The following is a 19,279-nucleotide window of genomic DNA, read 5'->3' as shown; positions in this document are numbered from 1 at the left end:
AATGCTGGCAATTAATTTATTAAAATGTTATTTCAGTTTTCTGGATTTTCTTGCTTGTGATACTTGTTGGCTTTTAAAAATGAGTTGTTTGTTGTGATTTTTTTTTCCTAAATAACTATTCACTTTGGTACCTAATTTTCTGCTTGTAATTTTTATTTTGCTGTTTTTTGTTTTTTTTTCGTAAAAGTGGTACCCCTAAATTTTATAAGCTTTGGACCTCACAAAATTTGAATCTACCCTACCATTTTTATTTATAATGTGATGATTTTAAGAGAAATTGGCAGTGTTCTACTCGACATTCATAGCTTGCTATATGCATTTCAGGACATTTCATTGTATCTTTTTTATTTTATTTCATTGTGTCTACATTATATTCTAAAGGTTCAGAATTTGGGATGAGAATTTGAAAAATTAAAAATTTAACAAATTAGTGGACATTAAGTAGATAACAAAACATTTATTCATTAAATAAAAGATTTAAGGTAAAAAAAACCCATTTTCACAGTTTACGTTAAATAAATGCTTTGTTTAAAACCTTTCTGTTATGACGTAGGCTAAACTAGGGGAGTTTTAAACTAAATGAGGTTTAAACAATTTTTTAAGAAATTGTACAAATGGGCTCTGCTTTTACACTTTTCTCCATTCTCCCCACTCCCCATTTTTGGAAGTTTCCTTCACCCTCACCCCACAGTCCTATTATATTATAGCTTTTATGTGGAGAAAAAAATATTTTTAAGTTACTTTTCTTTAGTAATCATTTCAGTGGGTTTCTATAAGATCCATAATCAAAAATTGTTTTAGTAAATCAAACCTTTTTTTTTTTCCTTATTACTTTTGAAACTTGCCAAAACAATGCCACAAGAAGAAGCAAGAGAAAGTATGCCAATTTTTCTAGGATATGTTCTAATTTGTGGCTTTTTTTTCATACACTAAATTATCTTATGACCCAGTCCTAAGATGTTCTCATTGTTAATTCATGGATTTCTGTATATATAATTTAAAAAAATGTTTATAAGTAACTTTTGAAATCTATTTGTGGGTTGTTAGGTGAATGAGACTCTGCTATTTGAAAAGGTATATAAACAGGTATGTTAGACAGAAAGATAAATAATGGTCATTACAAATACATTATCTGATAAGTTGTTTTGAGACCTTTATATGTGCATTGCCATTTATTTCAACCCTTGACGAGCAGACCTTTATTAAGCTGTGATGATTACTGAATATGCAATGTAACCAAGATTATTTTTTATTCAAATATAATTTAAATATTCATCAAAGAGGAGTTATGCTTGAGACTGACAGAGACTATTAACATCAAAAAATATAATTAACTGCATTGGGTATCATGAAGTGGAGTTAGCCAAATAGCCGAGAGGTCTAATTGCTCTAGAGTTTGAGAAGCAATGGTTTTATTTTATGCGGTAGCTGTGGAATTAATAGTAATGCGCTTGCCTATGTGGGCCAATTAAAAGCTGCCTGTTAATGTTCATTGCTCTATAGGAAACCCATTGAATATCGCTTAGTAAACAGGATTGACATGTCAGTGTGTACAAGAAGAAGAAATACAATAAAATCTGTGAAAATGAGAAGTACCATTAAAAGAACTGTTTTTGAAAACAATTCATTAAACTCTTTACAATAACAGTGTGTTAGGCGATGTTGTGGTATGCCCTCAGATTCTCCATTCAGGACCAGCCACTCCTTCCCCCAGCCGCCAAAGGAGTTGCCGGCTGATGGACTCCCAGTGAGTCCCCGCCCAGGACTGCCGTGGGCTGAAGGGATCTGAAACCCTTCCCCCCAGAGGCAGCCTTCATTGAATGCCAGAGTACAAAGGCTTGGCCTCCTCATCCTTTGCTTCATTTGGAGACAGCTCTGAAGGGCCCTCCCAACTCCAGAGCTCCCTCCCTGAAGAATTTGCGGGGCCTTTATTGCAGCCGCATTAGACTTCTCCCCAGTTCTGTTTCCCCGATAGTTCCAAGAGCACCATAAGCCTCCCAGAGATCTCTGCCACAAATTCTGCTGCCCATGTTACCTAACCTAAGAAAGGTACTGATGATAAATATGAAAACAGGTCCTGTCCATGGGACTGGCTACATACATTGTAGGAATCTGGCAATTTAAAAACTAAGATAGTTTTAACCTCCCCCCCCCCCGCCCCCACTGCCCAATTCAGGTCTACAGATAGCATTTTATCTTTGTTATGTGATCCTTTTTCTTTAATAAAAGTAATATTCTGACCTTTGTGGTGCTATTATGCTTTTTAGCTGGATACAAAAAGAAAGCAGTCCTGATTGAACTCAGAAGATTTTGCCTTGCCCAGGCTGTAGAGATTTAAAAGTGGGCCGACATTCTCATGGCGTTTTGACATTAATGAGGTTGTTGAAATGGAAAAGTTGAAGGGTCAAAGATATGAACAGTAGCAAGCTCTTCTAGTGTTTCTTTTTCTTAATAGTGTCATATCAAATATACTTAATAAATTGACTGTGATTCCTAACATAAAATATGTGATGTCATGTGTTAAATGTAGTACTTTCAGGATTAGAAGACTTTTTTTGCAAATAAAAATAATTCTAACACTCCCTAGCTATAAATTACACAATCTCAAATACAGTTTATTAAATTAAGATAATATTATATATATCTGTAACTTTTATAAGTTGTGTAACAAATTTTAAATAGCTTCATAGATCTTAACAGGTAAAATGTAATAAGGTATACATTGTGTCTTTAGTCTACAGTGATAAAGATGTTTTCCTAGTCATTCATTATTGAATATGCTTACCCTGTTTGTATCTGTGGCCTAAGACTGCATGTCAGCTTTCAGAGGAGTGATGTTGCTGCTTCAGAGCATACAGCCCTGTATTCCCAAGCCTGTACATGGTGTTAGTGGTATTAAAAGCTCTTGAGTCTAACATTTTATAGGTCACGATGAACTGAGCCTTTCAGACAAGTTACTGTTATGAAGCTAATTCAGGCTAGGAATATAACATGGAAGGTAAGCCTCTGCCTGCTTTGTAGTTTTTAAAAACTTACACAAACCATGTAAATCAGAACAGTTTTAATTTGGTTTCTGTCATATGGGTATGGAACTATGCTTGACTTCTGAAAGTTATATCTTATCTTTCATTCATTGATTTATGCTCCCAAATAATTACTGAGCTATATGATGTACAAGCGAATGTGCCAAAACACTGTGAAGGTATTTATGAACAACTGGTAAGAATATATATTTGCAAGTCTACAGACTGATGTTTATGGAGTTAATAAATTGTGGAATAAGGCACAGCATTATGCACTGCATGTTTTCAGAGATTCTTAAAGCAGGCATGAGCCCCCCAAAGATGTAGTCTGGTGAAGAAGATGAGATGTGTGCAGAAAGAAATATGATAAAATCTCTCATCACAATAAACTTCTAAAAACTGCTGGAGAAGGGAAAGTGATGAGTAATGTCCTGAGGTGGGAAGATGTACTATACGTTGAGGGAATGCTGAGTAGGTCTGTTAAGGGAGTTATTCAACTTCTGACCTCACCCTTTCAAACTTTCTATACCATGAAACATCTCATCAGCTTTCTTCTTCCTTTCAGGCACTATAAATTCTTTTCTTGTACTTAGGCTAAGGAAGAAAGGATCTTTCAAAGATTGTGTTCTTTATGTTTCTCAAAATTCTATAAAATATATTTTAAAAATAATTTTTAACCCAGTAATGTGAATATGGAAAATAACACTAGGACTTCAGGTCCTCTATATTAATTCTGAAACAATGAGTTCACTCTTTTTATGGCAGAGAACTGTAATACATAATTTCATATCCATTCATTTTCTTCTGCATATTGTTTCAATGTGGTATATTTAGGGTATTACTATGCTTTTAAAATTGTAGGTATTTCTACACCTAGAATATAGCAGCATATGTCTTATATTGCTGTTTCTAGTGCCAGAATCACAGGTGGATATAAAATTTTCATTTCCTTCCTCCCCTTCTCTTGCCCGCCCCTCCCTTCCTTCCTATTTGTCCATCTTTCTGTCTATCTATGTATCTCTCTCTCTATCATCTGTCTATTTTTAGATAATTTCTTGCCTTTGAGACTGAGATGCAGCAAGAGGACACTTCCCTTGATCTGTGCTTTTTTTTTTTTTTTTTAAAGAGCACTTTGGGTTAGTATGCTGACAACTGAATGCTTATGAGTAGGTGTTCAGTTATTGAGAATGCCATGAGCAATGCCTTGTTACTTTCTTATCAGCTACTTCCTGCTGTCAGCTTGGCACTTATTTCAATAGAAAAGGATTTGCATCAAATGTAATGCCTTATTATATACAGCTAACATGGGGTTTTTAATTGTGCAAACACATGAGACTCCTGCAGTGATAGTCAATTTGATAAAAGGATTAGATTATGAATATTTTGTCATGATTAAAGATTACTTCTGATTTATCATAAGTAAGCCAGTGAAATTTGCCATATTATTTATCTGTCAGGTGAGACTCCATTAATTTTGAGAGTGTATGAACCACACAGTATCCACCTCTTTATAAAGAGCCTCTAATGAATTTGATTATTTATATTCAGATTATAGGTATTAAGGATTGTTTTTAGCCTTCCACACCTGCTCTTACTGCTAAGAGTATCCCAAGAGTCTATGGTTCCAGCTTTTTGTCTTTATTGTTTTTCATCTCTTGTCTTACAGAACAGTTAGGTAAACATCTATACAAAATCTCCACAGTTTTTATTAAAGAAATGACAAATGGTATGTATCAGGACATTTTGAGTTGTCCCTTTGATTAAAAGAAACCTTTAATAAAATAATAGAAGAATGGGAATTCTGATTTAGAAAGTATTTATTGAGTGAATACTTCTTGCTGTAAACAGGACTAGGCATTCTGATGGATTTAAAAGAAGCTGGAGAGATCAGACTAGGGCCCTAGCAACAACTAAAGGCATTGAATGAGACCTAATACAAATAAGTGCTCGGCTCTCTTAGGGGTGTTTGGGAAAGAATGTAAACAAAAACATAAGGAGTTTACCAGTTAATTCTAAGCATGGAATATACTTGCTGAATTAAATAAAAACTAAAATGCAAGATATACAAGAGACGCCACAAAGCAGAATATGATTAATTGCCAAATTAGTTATATAGACAATCCCTGCTATAGGGAAAAGAGACAAAGATCACTTCAGGTTCCATTAATCAGGGATGAATATAATCCTGTTTGGCCAGCCTCATTTATGTGTTGGCTTTCTTTATTACCTCCTCGTTAGCTGATGCTTCCTGCAAATGTGTATGCCTCCATCACACCTAAGTACATGGCAGCGAGTTGCCTAGAGAGAATCACTTTAAGATGGGAAACAACAGTTCAGCAAACTAGTAGCCTAGTGTCCTCAGCTCTAAAAATGTTCTACCTCAGAGACTTAAGGTCCTTCAAATGGTCTACATATTAAGAAGGAAATAGTTCTAGAAGTATACATAGTCATTTCTGTGAGAATTCTGTTCTGATGCATTTTTCTAGATGGGAAAGAACGACATAAGTAAAACACAGATAACAGTGTTTATGGGGTGCAAAACTAAAACGAGATAACTAATAGAAACATATTCATAACTTCTAGAATAATTATGTAGCACTTTATTTTCGGAATGAGAGTGTTTTCACTTTCTTGACCCTTTGGGGAAATATTAACTCTACGTATTTTCCCTGTTCCAACATTACTGTATTAATTCAAATCATATTATTAAGACACTGCTCAGTCATACTTTTGCATCCCCTTTACACAAGGCATTCCTTTATTTTTGTTTATGAACTATGTCACATATTTTACTACCAAATATTTCACAAGTTGCATGAGGAAAATAAATTACTTTAAAACAAAAGCTATATAAGAAAAGTGTATTGAATTGAAGAATTTTGGTGAGAAAATAATAGTAGTGAAAGATGTGAAAGATTTTATGCCAAAAGAATTCACTTCAGGTAAAGAATAGCTGTGCTTTCTTGCCTCTTGATTAAAAACCAAAGCAAAACCCAGGCACTTATAGAATATACTCATTTTAATAAAAAAATGAAAAACTTCTCCCGAGTCAATTAAATACTTCAGCAAAAAGTTGTATTTAGTCTTAAGTTTTGCATAGATGGAAATTTTTTAAAAGCCATGCTATCAAGTCTTACGATTTTATTTCTTTGCTTGCAGTTCGATTTGTATAGGAGTTCTGTGAACATTTGTTGCTGTGCTGTAATCAAAGTGAGGTCTGTAAAAGCTGAAATTATATAGCCGTCAATTAGATTAGATACTCGTTTGTTTTATATGCAGAGATCTATCATACTGACCAAATGATGCCTCATCAAACATCTTGGGAGGCAGAAAAATATATTCATGGCATAATTTTCTTGTTTTTCAAAATCATATCCAAACCAAGGGAGTAATCTTTTAAGGTGAATTTAAATAACAACAACAAAAATCTAGTTGACTCAGTGTTGTCCTCTAAAACTCCTTTTAGTTGCAGATTCTTTTGCATTATTTCAAACTCTAATCCTCTAAGCGGGTAATTAACGGACCAGAAAAGCCATTTGTGAAAAAGAAGAGCCATAAGGGTGGAAATATTTCTTCACCGAATGATCTTTAAGAAGTAAATAATTACAAAAGAAAAAGATTTGGGATGACCAATCTAAATCTGAAGATAATTAGAAGGAATAGAGTATGAAAATCGAAATGCTTGGCATGTACAACAATTCTCATATCATAACAAGACTAATTAAATATTTAGAAACCAAAAATCCCCTCACAATTTGAAGAAAAATAACCCACGACAAAAGGGTCTGCAACTTTGCAGATAATTAGCAAGGGTTATAGGAAGGAAAAACATCACAGATTGGCTCCAAGGCTCTGCAAGGTCATGTCTTATTACTCTGTGTCTTTTGTATGGTCTGGTAACAAGTTTCTTGCTAATTTAATCTAACTAGGGCATCCCATAGTGATTTCCCATTTCCCTTGTTAAAAATGTGATAGTTTCTGCAAGTGCAAACTGTAGTAGGTTAACATTTTTATAAATAATTGCTCTTAATTGATACAGGTCATAATAATTTTTTGAATTATTAAAAGCAGAGGTCTTGAAAATTTGGACGCAGAAATGATATTTTTTAAGTATTTCAAAATTTTACAGTTTTTACCCCCACTTAAATTTTCTTACTCCTTTCATTAAGTAGTTAGACCTGATGACCCTGTGAATGAAACTTAGTCTCAGTGGCATGCTTTGTAAATAAATACTTCTTATTTTGCTAATAAAAGCAAGCACATTTATGTTGAATGTGCATTTCTGCAAACAAGAGAGTCTGTACTGGATTAATAAGGCTCTGAGTGAGTCAAGCCTAATTTGCATTAAACTGACCCCAAGGTCCAGTAAAAACTGCAAGGAATTTCAGAGGTTTCTAAAACATAGTAAGTTGTTTTTAGCCAATCAGCATTGCCATTTCAAATGCTTATTTTAGTAATTAATGTGGAATTTTTGAGGATTATTAAGTTTCTAAGATGCAAATTTAACTTGCAAATATTAAAGTACGCAAACTGTCTGGTTATAATTCCTGACAGAGTATTTTATTCAGACACAAAATGATTGTGGAAGGTATCACTTTTATGTTATTCCTGTTTTTAACACACTGAAAAATGGAATGACAATATTTTGGACATGGGTTTAAATAGGATTTTACTGTCAAAGCTTTTGTTGACTTGCTGTAGGTTACCTGATATTTGGTTTATTTTGGCTTTCTATTTCTGTTATATACTGTACACTTTTTCAGTCAAATAAGTTTACGTTTATATATTGACAGTACTGAAAGAACTTTATTTTGTATTTTTGCTTATGGTTATTTAATTAATAAATTGTCTTTTTCTATACCTTTTTCTTTCAAGTACAGTTGCAAAGATGTAATCACAGTTGCAGTTTTTTTGGAATCAGGACTGTATTTAAAAATTTTGAAAACACCAGCATATTGGAAACTGAAGGAACAGAAATTGTTATTTTTTCCAAATTATGTATTCATATTATGTACCAATACTCACGCATATTTTCCTAAAGATTCTACTAGTAACTTTATTTCTATAATTCAACTTTATTTCAGTGATTTCAAAAATAGTTCAAACAACACATACCCTGTAATGCTTTGAGTATAATCTTAACATGCCTAAAGAATTAAATGCTATATGATGGATAGAAATCTACTACAATACACAAATTATTAAATAAATTATGAGAACATAGTTATGTGACAAACGGGAACATTACTATAGAACACCTCTTCTTTTTCCATAATAATTACACACCATTTAGCTTCCTAATGTTATGTTTACCTAGCAATTAGTTAGGCTCACAAATCATCATTAATAAATATTTAAAGAAAGCGGGACCCACTTTTCTTAGCTTTACAGAATGAAAGTTTAGATGCTAAAAGAGCATTATACAATAAGAAAATAAGAGGTTTGCTGTAACATTCACCTCAGTTTCCCTCTTTGATTTTTGAGGATGATTGTCACCTTTTATCTTGAAACATAACTTCTTTTTATCCCCTCAGTTTATTTGATTACTTTCCTTGAATAAATCTATTCGCATTAGAACTTACCTATTAGTATTTTAAGGTCATTTGCTATGTGTGTAAAAATTTATTCTAAATTTGGACTCAGAAGGTCAAGGGTTCTAGTGCCTAGGGTACTGTACGTTCGTTCCTTGGTCATTTGGAATTGTTAGTGTATGAAGTGATTTGGAAGTTCAAAGGGTACTTTTTTCCTCTGCCTTTAAATAGCCCCTCTCTTAAGTGCTGTATCATTGGCTTTCATGATACAAAATTATGTCCAAATTGACAGAATTCTCCCGGAATCAGGTACAGCTGATTAAAGCAGAATTGGATGTCTGGTATTTATTTTCTCCTATCTGTGTTTATTTATAAGCAGAAATAACCAGGCTAACTATTCATCATTTATTTCATTCATTCAAAAACAATTACTAAATTTCTCTTCTGTGCCAGGCATAAAATCACCTCCAGTAAAAATGTAGAGGTTGACAGTGTCTTTTTTCTTTCATTTCTTTTTATGTTTTGCCCTTTGAGGTAACATTTCTAACTTTTTAAAACTGGTTTACTTGAGTAGAATAAAATTTACTTATAGACATATAATAGGTTTGTTTTTTGTTTTGTTTTTTAGTAACTGAGACTCAGGAATGAATATCATTTCTATTTATTAATGAGAGAATGGATTCAGTTGCAGTAATTGAACTGTAGCTGTTGCATTCATTAAGAAGAAATAATCCCCCATGTGTATGTGGCTTAAACTCTTCCAGGGTACTCTTGTGAATGTTCTGCTTATATATGGCACTTTGGAAAAGAGTGTCATTGCATGATACCCTGGTACCTTGAAAGCATGTAGTTTGTCTCCAAAAAAGTAAGCAGTTTTAACTAAGGTAGAAGATTACTCAGGAAAGAAAACAGACCTATTATTGCTAGTATTTTATAATTGAATTTTAAAAATAACAGATGCCATGAAGAGACTGAAATTGTGGAAGCAATCTTCACTGAACCTACAGGCTCAATAAAGAATTGGACTAGTTCTAGAGGGTGACTCCAAATTTCAGCAAACATTAATTTTTAGTTTCTGTCATGATATACTGAGCTTTTCTGTTGAATGCTGGAGTATTTGTTCAGGTTGGTAGATTTTGCATTTTTAATCTTCCATAGAACTGTGGTGAATAATGGCCCCTGGCAGGAGATAATGAAATTTTCTTAATTTATATTTTCAAGCAGAAGCTTCAATTGAAAATGGCATCCTATGGCCTGGAGACATAGCTCTAGTGCAAGTTTCAGGGGAGATGTGATAATAATGCAGTGCCATCGAGACAGGGAATGAAGGGACAGTGAAGAAGTAATTTAAGGAAGAAAAGAGAATGTACCAAAGCTTTATTGTAGTATATCTAATGATCTGCTGAAGATTCCCAATAGTTTTTGGAGCATGACTGGAGAAACTAATGTTATCTTGCCAAAACAGAAGCCCCTGCTTAATCAGCAGAACAAGACTATTGATTAAAACACCTCTCACAATAGATTACACATGGAATCTCATCTCCATACTTTGCACTTGGTAAAGTGTAATAATGAGCATAAGATAATCAAAAGAAGAGTAAAAGCAATTTGTTGGGCATGGTACAATTCAAGATTAGGGTTGGGAAGGAAACGAATTTACATGAATAGTTGGCCTTTTTTTAAAGTTGTACACAGGAAATCATAGGTGCACTATAGGAACTACTCTGGACAATAAAAGATATTCTGCCCCTTTAAGATTTGCAAATCTATGCCCATCTTATATAAGGGAGTACTTATCATTATTGATGTCTTTGGTAATTCATGTTTGTTGAGGCATTGTGCAGAGTTTGCTGCATTATCCCATCTAACCTTAAAGACAAACTTCGAAAGAAGGCTATAAGGTTTAATACATGGCTTATGGGCTCATAGTTAAAGGAAACAGACAAACTGGAATTTAAACCCCAGTTTTTTCTGATTCTAAAGCCTCTGCTTTTAAACAGTAATCTTCCCAAATAGCAAATGATTTTGCTTCTGAACAGAGTCAAATGATACACTATATTGTTCATTTTTACACAGTTTATTCTCAGATTATAAGTTATGTGTGCATTGAGTCTTCTTTCATTGACACTTTTAAAAGATTAAGGAAAAGCAACATATTAATAGTTTGTTTGCATTATTAATATTTCATTAGTGATGAATCAGTACTGTCCCCCTAATAAAAAAGATAATGTTTCTTCAAAGTACTGCTAATTTGTGCATGACAATTTCTAAGGTAATTTCCATATAAGTATGTAAATTAATGATAATACCCATTTATAAAATGCCTTTTCCATTATGCATTTTTGTGGCAACGTTTAACTTAATTTCAAAAATGATTGTGGATGCCTTAAAAGTTAATATTGAAACCTGAGAATATTGATTACATCTGGAAGATAAAATACACAGTTTTAATACCTTTAACTTTTACCATATGCTAATTGTGATGGTGAAGAGATTCATTAGATATTTTGTAAAGTATTTTTCTTTTACATATTATGCACAAACCTAGACAATATCAATGACTTCAAATGTTATACTCTAAATTTTGCTGAAAAGCAAAGATATTGGCATTCCCTTATTCATAGGAAGTAAACTAATAGGCATTAATCTCCAAAATTATGCGGTTTTATTTCTTCAGCTTTTGAGATGTACATTTGGCTTCATTCCCAAATAGATTTTTTTTTTCCATTTAGAGTAGAAAGACTTGCAGGAATGAGTTTAAACTAATTTTTAAAATTCAGGTTTTTTGCCCCATTTAAAACAGCTTTATGACCTATAAAGTAGGATTTAGGATTTTCTTCATTGTAGATGTTGGGCTTTATGATTAAAATGTAAGTTTTATGAATATTAATGTCAGAAATAATACTTTTCTTCTGGTGTTTGAATTTGATAATGTTACAAAGCATTTATTATTGGATTTATTTTAGTTAACATGTGGAATTCTCAAGATGAGGGTTGTACTCTGTATATTTTAGATTAGTAAGAAAATTAATGGAAAAATTATTTAAAATGATAGAAAGTTGTAACCTGAAATAATGTGTAGAAATAATACATAGGTGGTATTTTTGATAGTGGTTTTAACACAGTGTTGTGAAATAATTAGCCTTTTGTCTGTATGTGCCAACTTTTGGAAATTTTTGGAAATGTGCTTAAATATTAAAAATAATTGAATGCTTAGAATTTGAGACTGAGTGCTTATTAGCATTTTACATTTATTTACTAGTTGGTGTTAAATCGTACATTATACCCTAGAGATTGCTTAGACATTATTTGCTAGGGCTGCCTTTATGCCCTTGAGTTCTAAAAATGATCATTTTCTTCCTGTAGTTGAGCCACTTTATTAAAACTTATTTTAAATAAAGAAGTCAAAGGTTGAACATAGAAAAATTTGCAGTGATTAGAGTGGATCTTTTTTTGTTGTTATTTTTAATGACATCCTCCTAGGAAACGTGGTGTATTTTCACAGATTGTCAAAAATTTTATTTCCAGATTTATTTAGTGTTAGAAATTTTCATTAGCTAGCAAATATTTAGGAAAAGATTATACTTTCCTTCTGTTGTTAAAAATGGGCATACATGCGATGTACCTATTTTAAAAAACCGTATTATTCTGCCTTGTTCTCATTCATACTTAATTTTTTTATGCTTAACATTTAAGAAAAGTGTAGATTTTTAACAATGAATCCATATAATACTACCAAAATATACCGATAATCTAATAGTTAATAAAAGCCATACCTTTACTGATAAATCTTTTTCTGTGGGGGAAGAGGGAGAAAATCATGCCAGGAAGTATGCCCAGGACTGAGAATACAAGCAACTGAAGGCCTTTCTTTTCTTGGCTTAGTTGTAACTTTTCATTTTCATTAGGATGAATACTTGAAGCAGAGCAGTTGGTGAGATTTACTTTGCTTCTGTGGCTAATTGCTTTCTCTTTCACTATCATCTTAAATGATAGCAGTTTACAGTTTTACAATCTTAATAACAGTATACTGTTTAAGGAATTTTCAGATTTTTCTCAGTCCTAACAGCTCACATTTGGTATTTTCTTTCCCCTTGTGTCCCCACACTTACTGAATTTGAAAACTTCAGGCTCTCGCTTCATTCATAACTGAATGTACATAATTGTATCATTTGGTCCTCCAAAAGCTTAGGTATTCTTTCCCATGAAGCAAGATACTGGTATGCAAATCTGATAGTCTTATGCTTCTAGCAATTGTGTTCCTCTTCTTGCTGACCCTTTTCTGTTTTAGCCCCCAAATTCCACTTTTTCTCAAGATCAATTTCTAGTATTTCCAATATATAAAATGAACATTTTTGACATCTTGGGAAGCTATGAATTCTAGAAATCTATATAGTTTTATTTTCAGGAACTGCATTAAGTCTCCTTACCTTCATTTTACTTAAGAATATAGCCCTATAACACTTTTTTGCTGTCATAAAGTGTTTTGTACAATGTGATTATTAAAAGAAATAAAAATCATCTGGTTGATATAAATTGTGATAATTGCTTTTGACATTAATTTGAATTTGTCGTTTTGGTCAGATGACTAATGCAAAAAAAATTCAGAAGAAGTAAATATGAACAATTATTTTTCATTTTATGGTGTTGGTCTCTTTTAAACAAAATGTAATGGAAGAAGGAATACGTATCCCTTGTATACTTCTTGCAAACATCCTGTGACATTGAAAAGTATGAAATAAAAGATATTTTTTTAAAGATTTTATTTATTTGAGAGAGAGAGCATGAGCGGGGGGGCAGGGGCAAAGAGAGAGGGAGAAGCAGACTCTCCGCTGAGCAGGGAGCCCAATGGGGATACTCAATCCCGGGACTCTGGGATCATGAGCCAAAGGCAGATGCTCAACTGACTGAGCCACCCAGGCACCCAAAATAAAAGATATTTTTGACCCCATATTACATTCATATTTATCTGATCATCTGGGGGGAAATGGATAATTGTCAATGTATTCTTTTTTTTATTTTTTAAAAGATTTATTTATTTATTTTGGAGAAAGAGAAAGAATGCATGCGTCGGGCAGGGGAGCAGAGGGAGAGATAGTCTTAAGGAGATTCTGTGCTGAGTGTGGGAGTCTGACGTGGGGCTCAATCTCAGGACCCTGAGATCATGACCTGATCCAAAACCGAGTTAGAGGCTTAACCAACTGCACCACCCAGGCATACCAATATATTCTTTATTTATTTATTTATTTTTTTTTTTTTTTTTTTTTTTTTTTTTAAAGATTTTATTTATTTATTTGAGAGAGAGAGAGCACATGAGAGGGGGGAGGGTCAGAGGGAGAAGCAGACTCCCTGCTGAGCAGGGAGCCCGATGCGGGACTCGATCCCGGGTCTCCAGGATCATGACCTGAGCCGAAGGCAGTCGCTTAACCAACTGAGCCACCCAGGCGCCCCTATATTCTTTATTTAAAAAAAAAATGATATAAATTCCTAAATCCTTTGGGCTATATCCTCCTTCACTTTGGTCCAAAATCCTTCACAGTCTTGGTCCATTTCAACCTTGAGTACCACCCCCTTACTCTTGCCATGTTTTCCCATGGCAAGGTTTTGTTGAGTGGCTATAAAATGTACACTAAGGGAGTATATAAAAGGGATGTTTAACTCACATGAGTTTAGAGTTTAGATTTGTTTCTGAAAGGTGTGGGAGTGAGAAAATGGGAAGATCCTTGCAGGTGTATATAAATATAAAGAAGGAAATAAAAGCACTTTGGTTTTTGATAAGGACCAGGTGGTGGTTGAGGATTCCTGGGAGATCAAGAAACTAACAAAATGGCGAACTTTCTTATTGTAAAATTTAAGAAAGAAGAAAATGAAACATTAGTTGAAATATTAAATACTGATCTATTGACAAATCTTAAATTTATCTGCTGTTTAAAATTTTAAGATATAAAATTGGTTCTGTGATTTCACGTTAAAATAATTCACTTACCAAATGGAGAACCATTGGCAAATTTCTTCAAATGACTGAACCAGTTTAAAAGAAATACAGATAACGGGAGTAAAACATGATGTTGCATAAGAATGTGAACAGTGCACCCTTTACATTGTCCATGCTTTTGAAAATTATTCTATATGGTATGTTTTTAAAAATATATGGCATACAGTATTCTAGATAAATTGTGATAAAACTTATCATTAGTTTAATATCTGTACAAGCAATATTATAGTTTATGTAATATTTAAGACTTTTGTTGGAAGTTTATTATATATACTTTGACCTATAAAATTTACCCATTTGATCCTGTAGAAGTTTTCAAGTCTTGCTGCTCTTCAAGGATGAATCCACCTGGTTTGAGTAGAAATGGCTCCAAGGATGCATGACTTAACGTACCTACCCCTCTTTAATGCATGTCTCCTTCCCCTGTCCTTCATTAGCTGTCCTGCTAAAAGAAACTGAGCTGGTTTTACAGTCTTTATTTGCCATTTTATAGTCCAGTTATTTTATGCACTATAGAATGTCTGGTATTCAAATTGTTAAATAAATTTTGTTACAATGCTCTTGTTCTTCTTGCTTTGCCTTCTTAATTTATGTACTATCAGAAAATATAATAAAACCCTGCAAACATTACATTCCTTTGAGTTGCAATGAAAGCAAATTATAAAGGAAAATGGTTCTTGCCTTTATAAAGCTTATAAAAAGATCATTTTGAAAAATTCGTAGAACTTAAATAAATATCATCTCGCCTAAAATTCTACCTTAATCCTAATAATCTTGATGAATAAGTGACAACACAAAAATAAAAAAGTACTTACAGTAGTAATAAATAGGACATTCTAGGCATCATGTTAGGGCCCGTCTTTTCAACATTTTATTTCAGAGAGTATTAATTTAGAAGAATCTAGGTTCATAGTCATGTCATATTTAGTATAAGCACATGGTGATCAATGAACATAACAAGAGTAACAACAGTCTTAGACACAGTATGTGCCAGGCAGTGTGCTAACTGCTTTATTTTTTTAAAGATTTTATTTATTTATTTGAGAGAGAGAGAATGAGAGAGAGCACATGAGGGGGGGAGGGTCAGAGGGAGCAGCAGACTCCCTGCCGAGCAGGGAGCCCAATGCGGGACTCGATCCAGGGACTCCAGGATCATGACCTGAGCCGAAGGCAGTCGCTTAACCAACTGAGCCACCCAGGCGCCCTGTGCTAACTGCTTTAAACGTGTTCTATCATTTATCAAGCCAGGGCATGGAAGGTGTGATCTATTGGTTTGGAAGAGTGCAGAAAGTCCCTGTAACACAAAACTTAACACAAAACTGGATTTAATGGATAAACTTAAAAACCTGGCTCCTTCTTTGTTTTAATGTGTTCTCAAAACTTACTTCCAAGCTATTCAATTTATGACTGTTTCTGTTCAATCATAGTATCATTTTTAATTGTTATTTTAGTTCTTAAACATGGCAAGTGTACTGTTTTTTTTAGTACATGTTGAATATGCTAAAAATTCCAATTAAATGTATAGTAGAATAATAGAGAACTGTTATTTTCTTTTTACTTTGAGTGAAAATTTAGTGTGGCCCATGATACAGAAATAGTACAACATAAAATAGGATTTTTATAGCTCTTTATTTAATAATGTGGAGCAACCTAATATCAGTTGAATTTTTTGTTTTACGGTACTAGTTGCTTAAAGAAAATATGAATCAGTTCTGTATTAGTTTTCTTCATTAAAAACAAACAAACAAATACACCAGTTTGATTTGTTTTGTTTTCTAGGTGCAACAATCGAACACAGTGTATAGTAGTTACTGGGTCAGATGTATTTCCTGATCCATGTCCTGGAACATACAAATATCTTGAAGTCCAATATGAATGTGTCCCTTACAGTAAGTATGAAGTTTGTGATTTTCACTTTCTCCAGCATTCCTCGTTGATGCTGAAAGACTACACATGTGAAAGAAGCATATGTTTATGGCCTACGAAACCATTATGCATGCAGAGCACTAACAGACTTGGGCCTCCAATTAGCTTCATGAAGTGTGGAAGGAAGCCATAGTGTGATGCTGGCCAAGTGTCTGTCTGTGTTCTTAAGTGTTTGGCTTTTAAGACTAGTGTTTTTCCAGAAAACAAACTTGAATTAGCTATTCAGTAGGGCAGATCGAAATCTGTACTTTTGCCCAATACCAGTTGCTGACAAATTGGTTTGGCTCACAGTTTTCTAAAGAAGGAATTGACTTCGGTTTTAATCGTGAGCTACTTGAATGAATGGCTACCTGCTGTTGTGGTAAAAGCTACCATTGTAGTAACTGAGGCGAGTGCTTTTCTTTTTGTTTCCTTGTCCTTACAGGAGCATTTCTTTTACCAGATTCAGTGTTGAAATCTTAAGAATAAATAAAATAGATATAACCAAACCTTACATATACTTCTATTTTTAATTTGACAACATCCATTAGATCCTGTAGAGGGATATTTAAAATTCAGGTGGAAGTTTCGTAAGTAATCTTTAGCTAATGCTCTAATTCTGTGTAGTTTTCCTCCTAATCTCAGAATTCGTACTGCTAAATTGTATCCTGCACTTTCAGTAGAAAAAAGCATTTTAGACAACCAAAAGTTTCAGTATGTTAGGTAATTTTCATAAGCTAGTTTGTTTAATAGTGTTCTTGTCTTCTTTACTTTTTTAAATTGGAAAAAAGAGGCATCCTGTAACCTTGATTCATGGGCATTTGAATTGAAAGTTTTTCAGCAGCAATTTTAATGATTCGAGAAAGTTTTGTACACTTCCCTCCTTAAAAAGATGGATTTAAACTAAATAATGAAATTGCCTTTTCCAGAACCTCAAAAGCTAGATCACTATTCCTGATAGATTTCTATGTCCAAACTATCAATATTTCTTAAACGAAAGGGCTGAATTCAGAGAAATATAATATGTCCATTATGATAGTAATATATTCTTACACATTCTGTGAAGGTGCGGTCTCTCTCTTCTCTGCCCACAGTTTTGATAAATTGGCTTTTTGTGGGTATCAGTTAAAGGCCAAACACAGATTATCTTTTCTTTTCATCCCTGCTCTCTGTTCCTGTGTTACTGTGAAATGGATGCTTTTTATGTTTTCAGTATTTTCTATACCATTTGTAGGATTGGAAGCCTACTGAGTGCACCGATCTTTGTATTATTTCTCTTGTATGTAGAGTTGGTGGCTTACATAATCATTCTCCTGTGCCACTAGAGGAACATTGTATTCTTTTGAGCTAACCAAAATTTTGTTCCTAAAGTCGCTTTCATTTGAATTTATCATGGTTTTTGTCCTCAAATTAGAAAAGGAATACAGCATCCATTCCCAAACAGTGGAATCAGTCAGAGCTGCCAAGAATTGTCTTTCTGGAGCCCGTTCCTGTAACCTAGTCTATAGACCAAGAACAGTGTTAAGCAAATATTATTTTCAGACTCTTAAGTTATTTCTTGTGCTGTTTTAGAAAGGAAAATGTGGATATCTTCTGGAACATCTAACTTTCAAAATTTTACTTTTTCAGTTCTCCAGAAGTATTGTATATTGTGCACTAAACTTGCAAATAGCTATACGCAGAGAAGTATTTGTTCTTTTTAGTTTTTGTCCTTAAAAAAAACAAAAACCAGTAATTAATTTGCTGTTACCTTTCTAGATGTTTGCACGAGGCAGAAATAAGTCTGGCATTTTTTTTTTTCAAATTATTCCATGCTAAAGAATAGAATTATAATTCCTGTCTACTGTATGGTAGTGACACACTCTATGTTACATGATTTTCACTAATATTAAAATTTAATGCAAAGGATCTTTTTAAATTGCTTTGATATTAGGCAGAATTGTGTAGTTCCTTATCTCTTTTCCTCATTTTCCTCTCCTTTTGTTTCTTTATGTTTCTGTTATACCCATCCCTTATACTTTCATTTTAAGCCTGTATTTTTCCCTTCCCCCTTGTTTTAATAGTGTTTTTGTACTTTGTGTCATTTGCAAACCCCTTTTAAACTTTATGTATTTGATAAAAATTGTCATTATAACATTTATTATATGTCTTTTACCACCTGGCTTTATGCCAGTTTCAATCCAGAGCAAATGCTCTAGGAGTTTACACATCCGAAAAGCATTTCCTCCTTCTTAAAAAAATACCGAGATTTCCCATGATTTTTGAAAATTATTTAATAAGTTAACAGAATTTATTAGAAATGCCATTGTTTGTTTTACTTTTTATGTTTATAGACAGCGCATGTAATACTACACGTGACAGTTATACCTACCCGGATAATGTCTGTGTCAAAACGTGTGTATCCTGGTTATCCTTATCATTAACAGAAGTCTTAGTAATTGAATGTGTATGTGTTTAAAAGAAGTCATAAAGATCGTACAGGATAAAGGAAAATAATTATTAGAATTTCGTACCTTACAAGCAAGATTTGGTTTGATATTTGTGCCCTCTTTTTCAAATTATCATTAAATTCTAAAAATTATACCATAATTTTAGCTGTAAGTTTTGTTTGATGAGAAGAATAACCATTACTATTAATTGAATATTTTTAATGAATCAGTGTGAAATTATTCAAAGTGAAATAGTGTGTCACTTCAGATACAGAGGATGTAGGCTTAAGTTTCTTTGGGTCGATTTCGTGTCTTGCACATCCATGTCGTCCTCCACTGATGTTAGTGGGTCGTGTATTTATGTTTGGTCTATAGAATAGTAAATGTATTGTTATG

General features: G+C 33.3%; 1 protein-coding gene across 23 annotated transcripts in view; it reads left to right on the top strand.

Moving 5' to 3' along the window:
• The window catches only part of ADGRL2 (adhesion G protein-coupled receptor L2), a 609,197-nt gene that overhangs the window by 536,484 nt on the left and 53,434 nt on the right, over window positions 1-19,279 (top strand). For all 23 annotated transcript variants that reach the window (XM_078072845.1, XM_078072847.1, XM_036076672.2 and 20 more), the window contains one exon: window positions 16,329-16,438. In XM_078072845.1, the coding sequence (XP_077928971.1) occupies window positions 16,329-16,438 (110 nt within the window). The remainder of the gene's footprint in view (window positions 1-16,328; window positions 16,439-19,279) is intronic.

Source organism: Halichoerus grypus, chromosome 5 (genome assembly GCF_964656455.1).
Source record: "Halichoerus grypus chromosome 5, mHalGry1.hap1.1, whole genome shotgun sequence".
NCBI classification, from domain to species: domain Eukaryota; kingdom Metazoa; phylum Chordata; class Mammalia; order Carnivora; family Phocidae; genus Halichoerus; species Halichoerus grypus.
The sequence above is the reverse complement of the archived record's forward strand: the minus strand, read 5'-3'. Positions and strand labels throughout refer to the sequence as shown.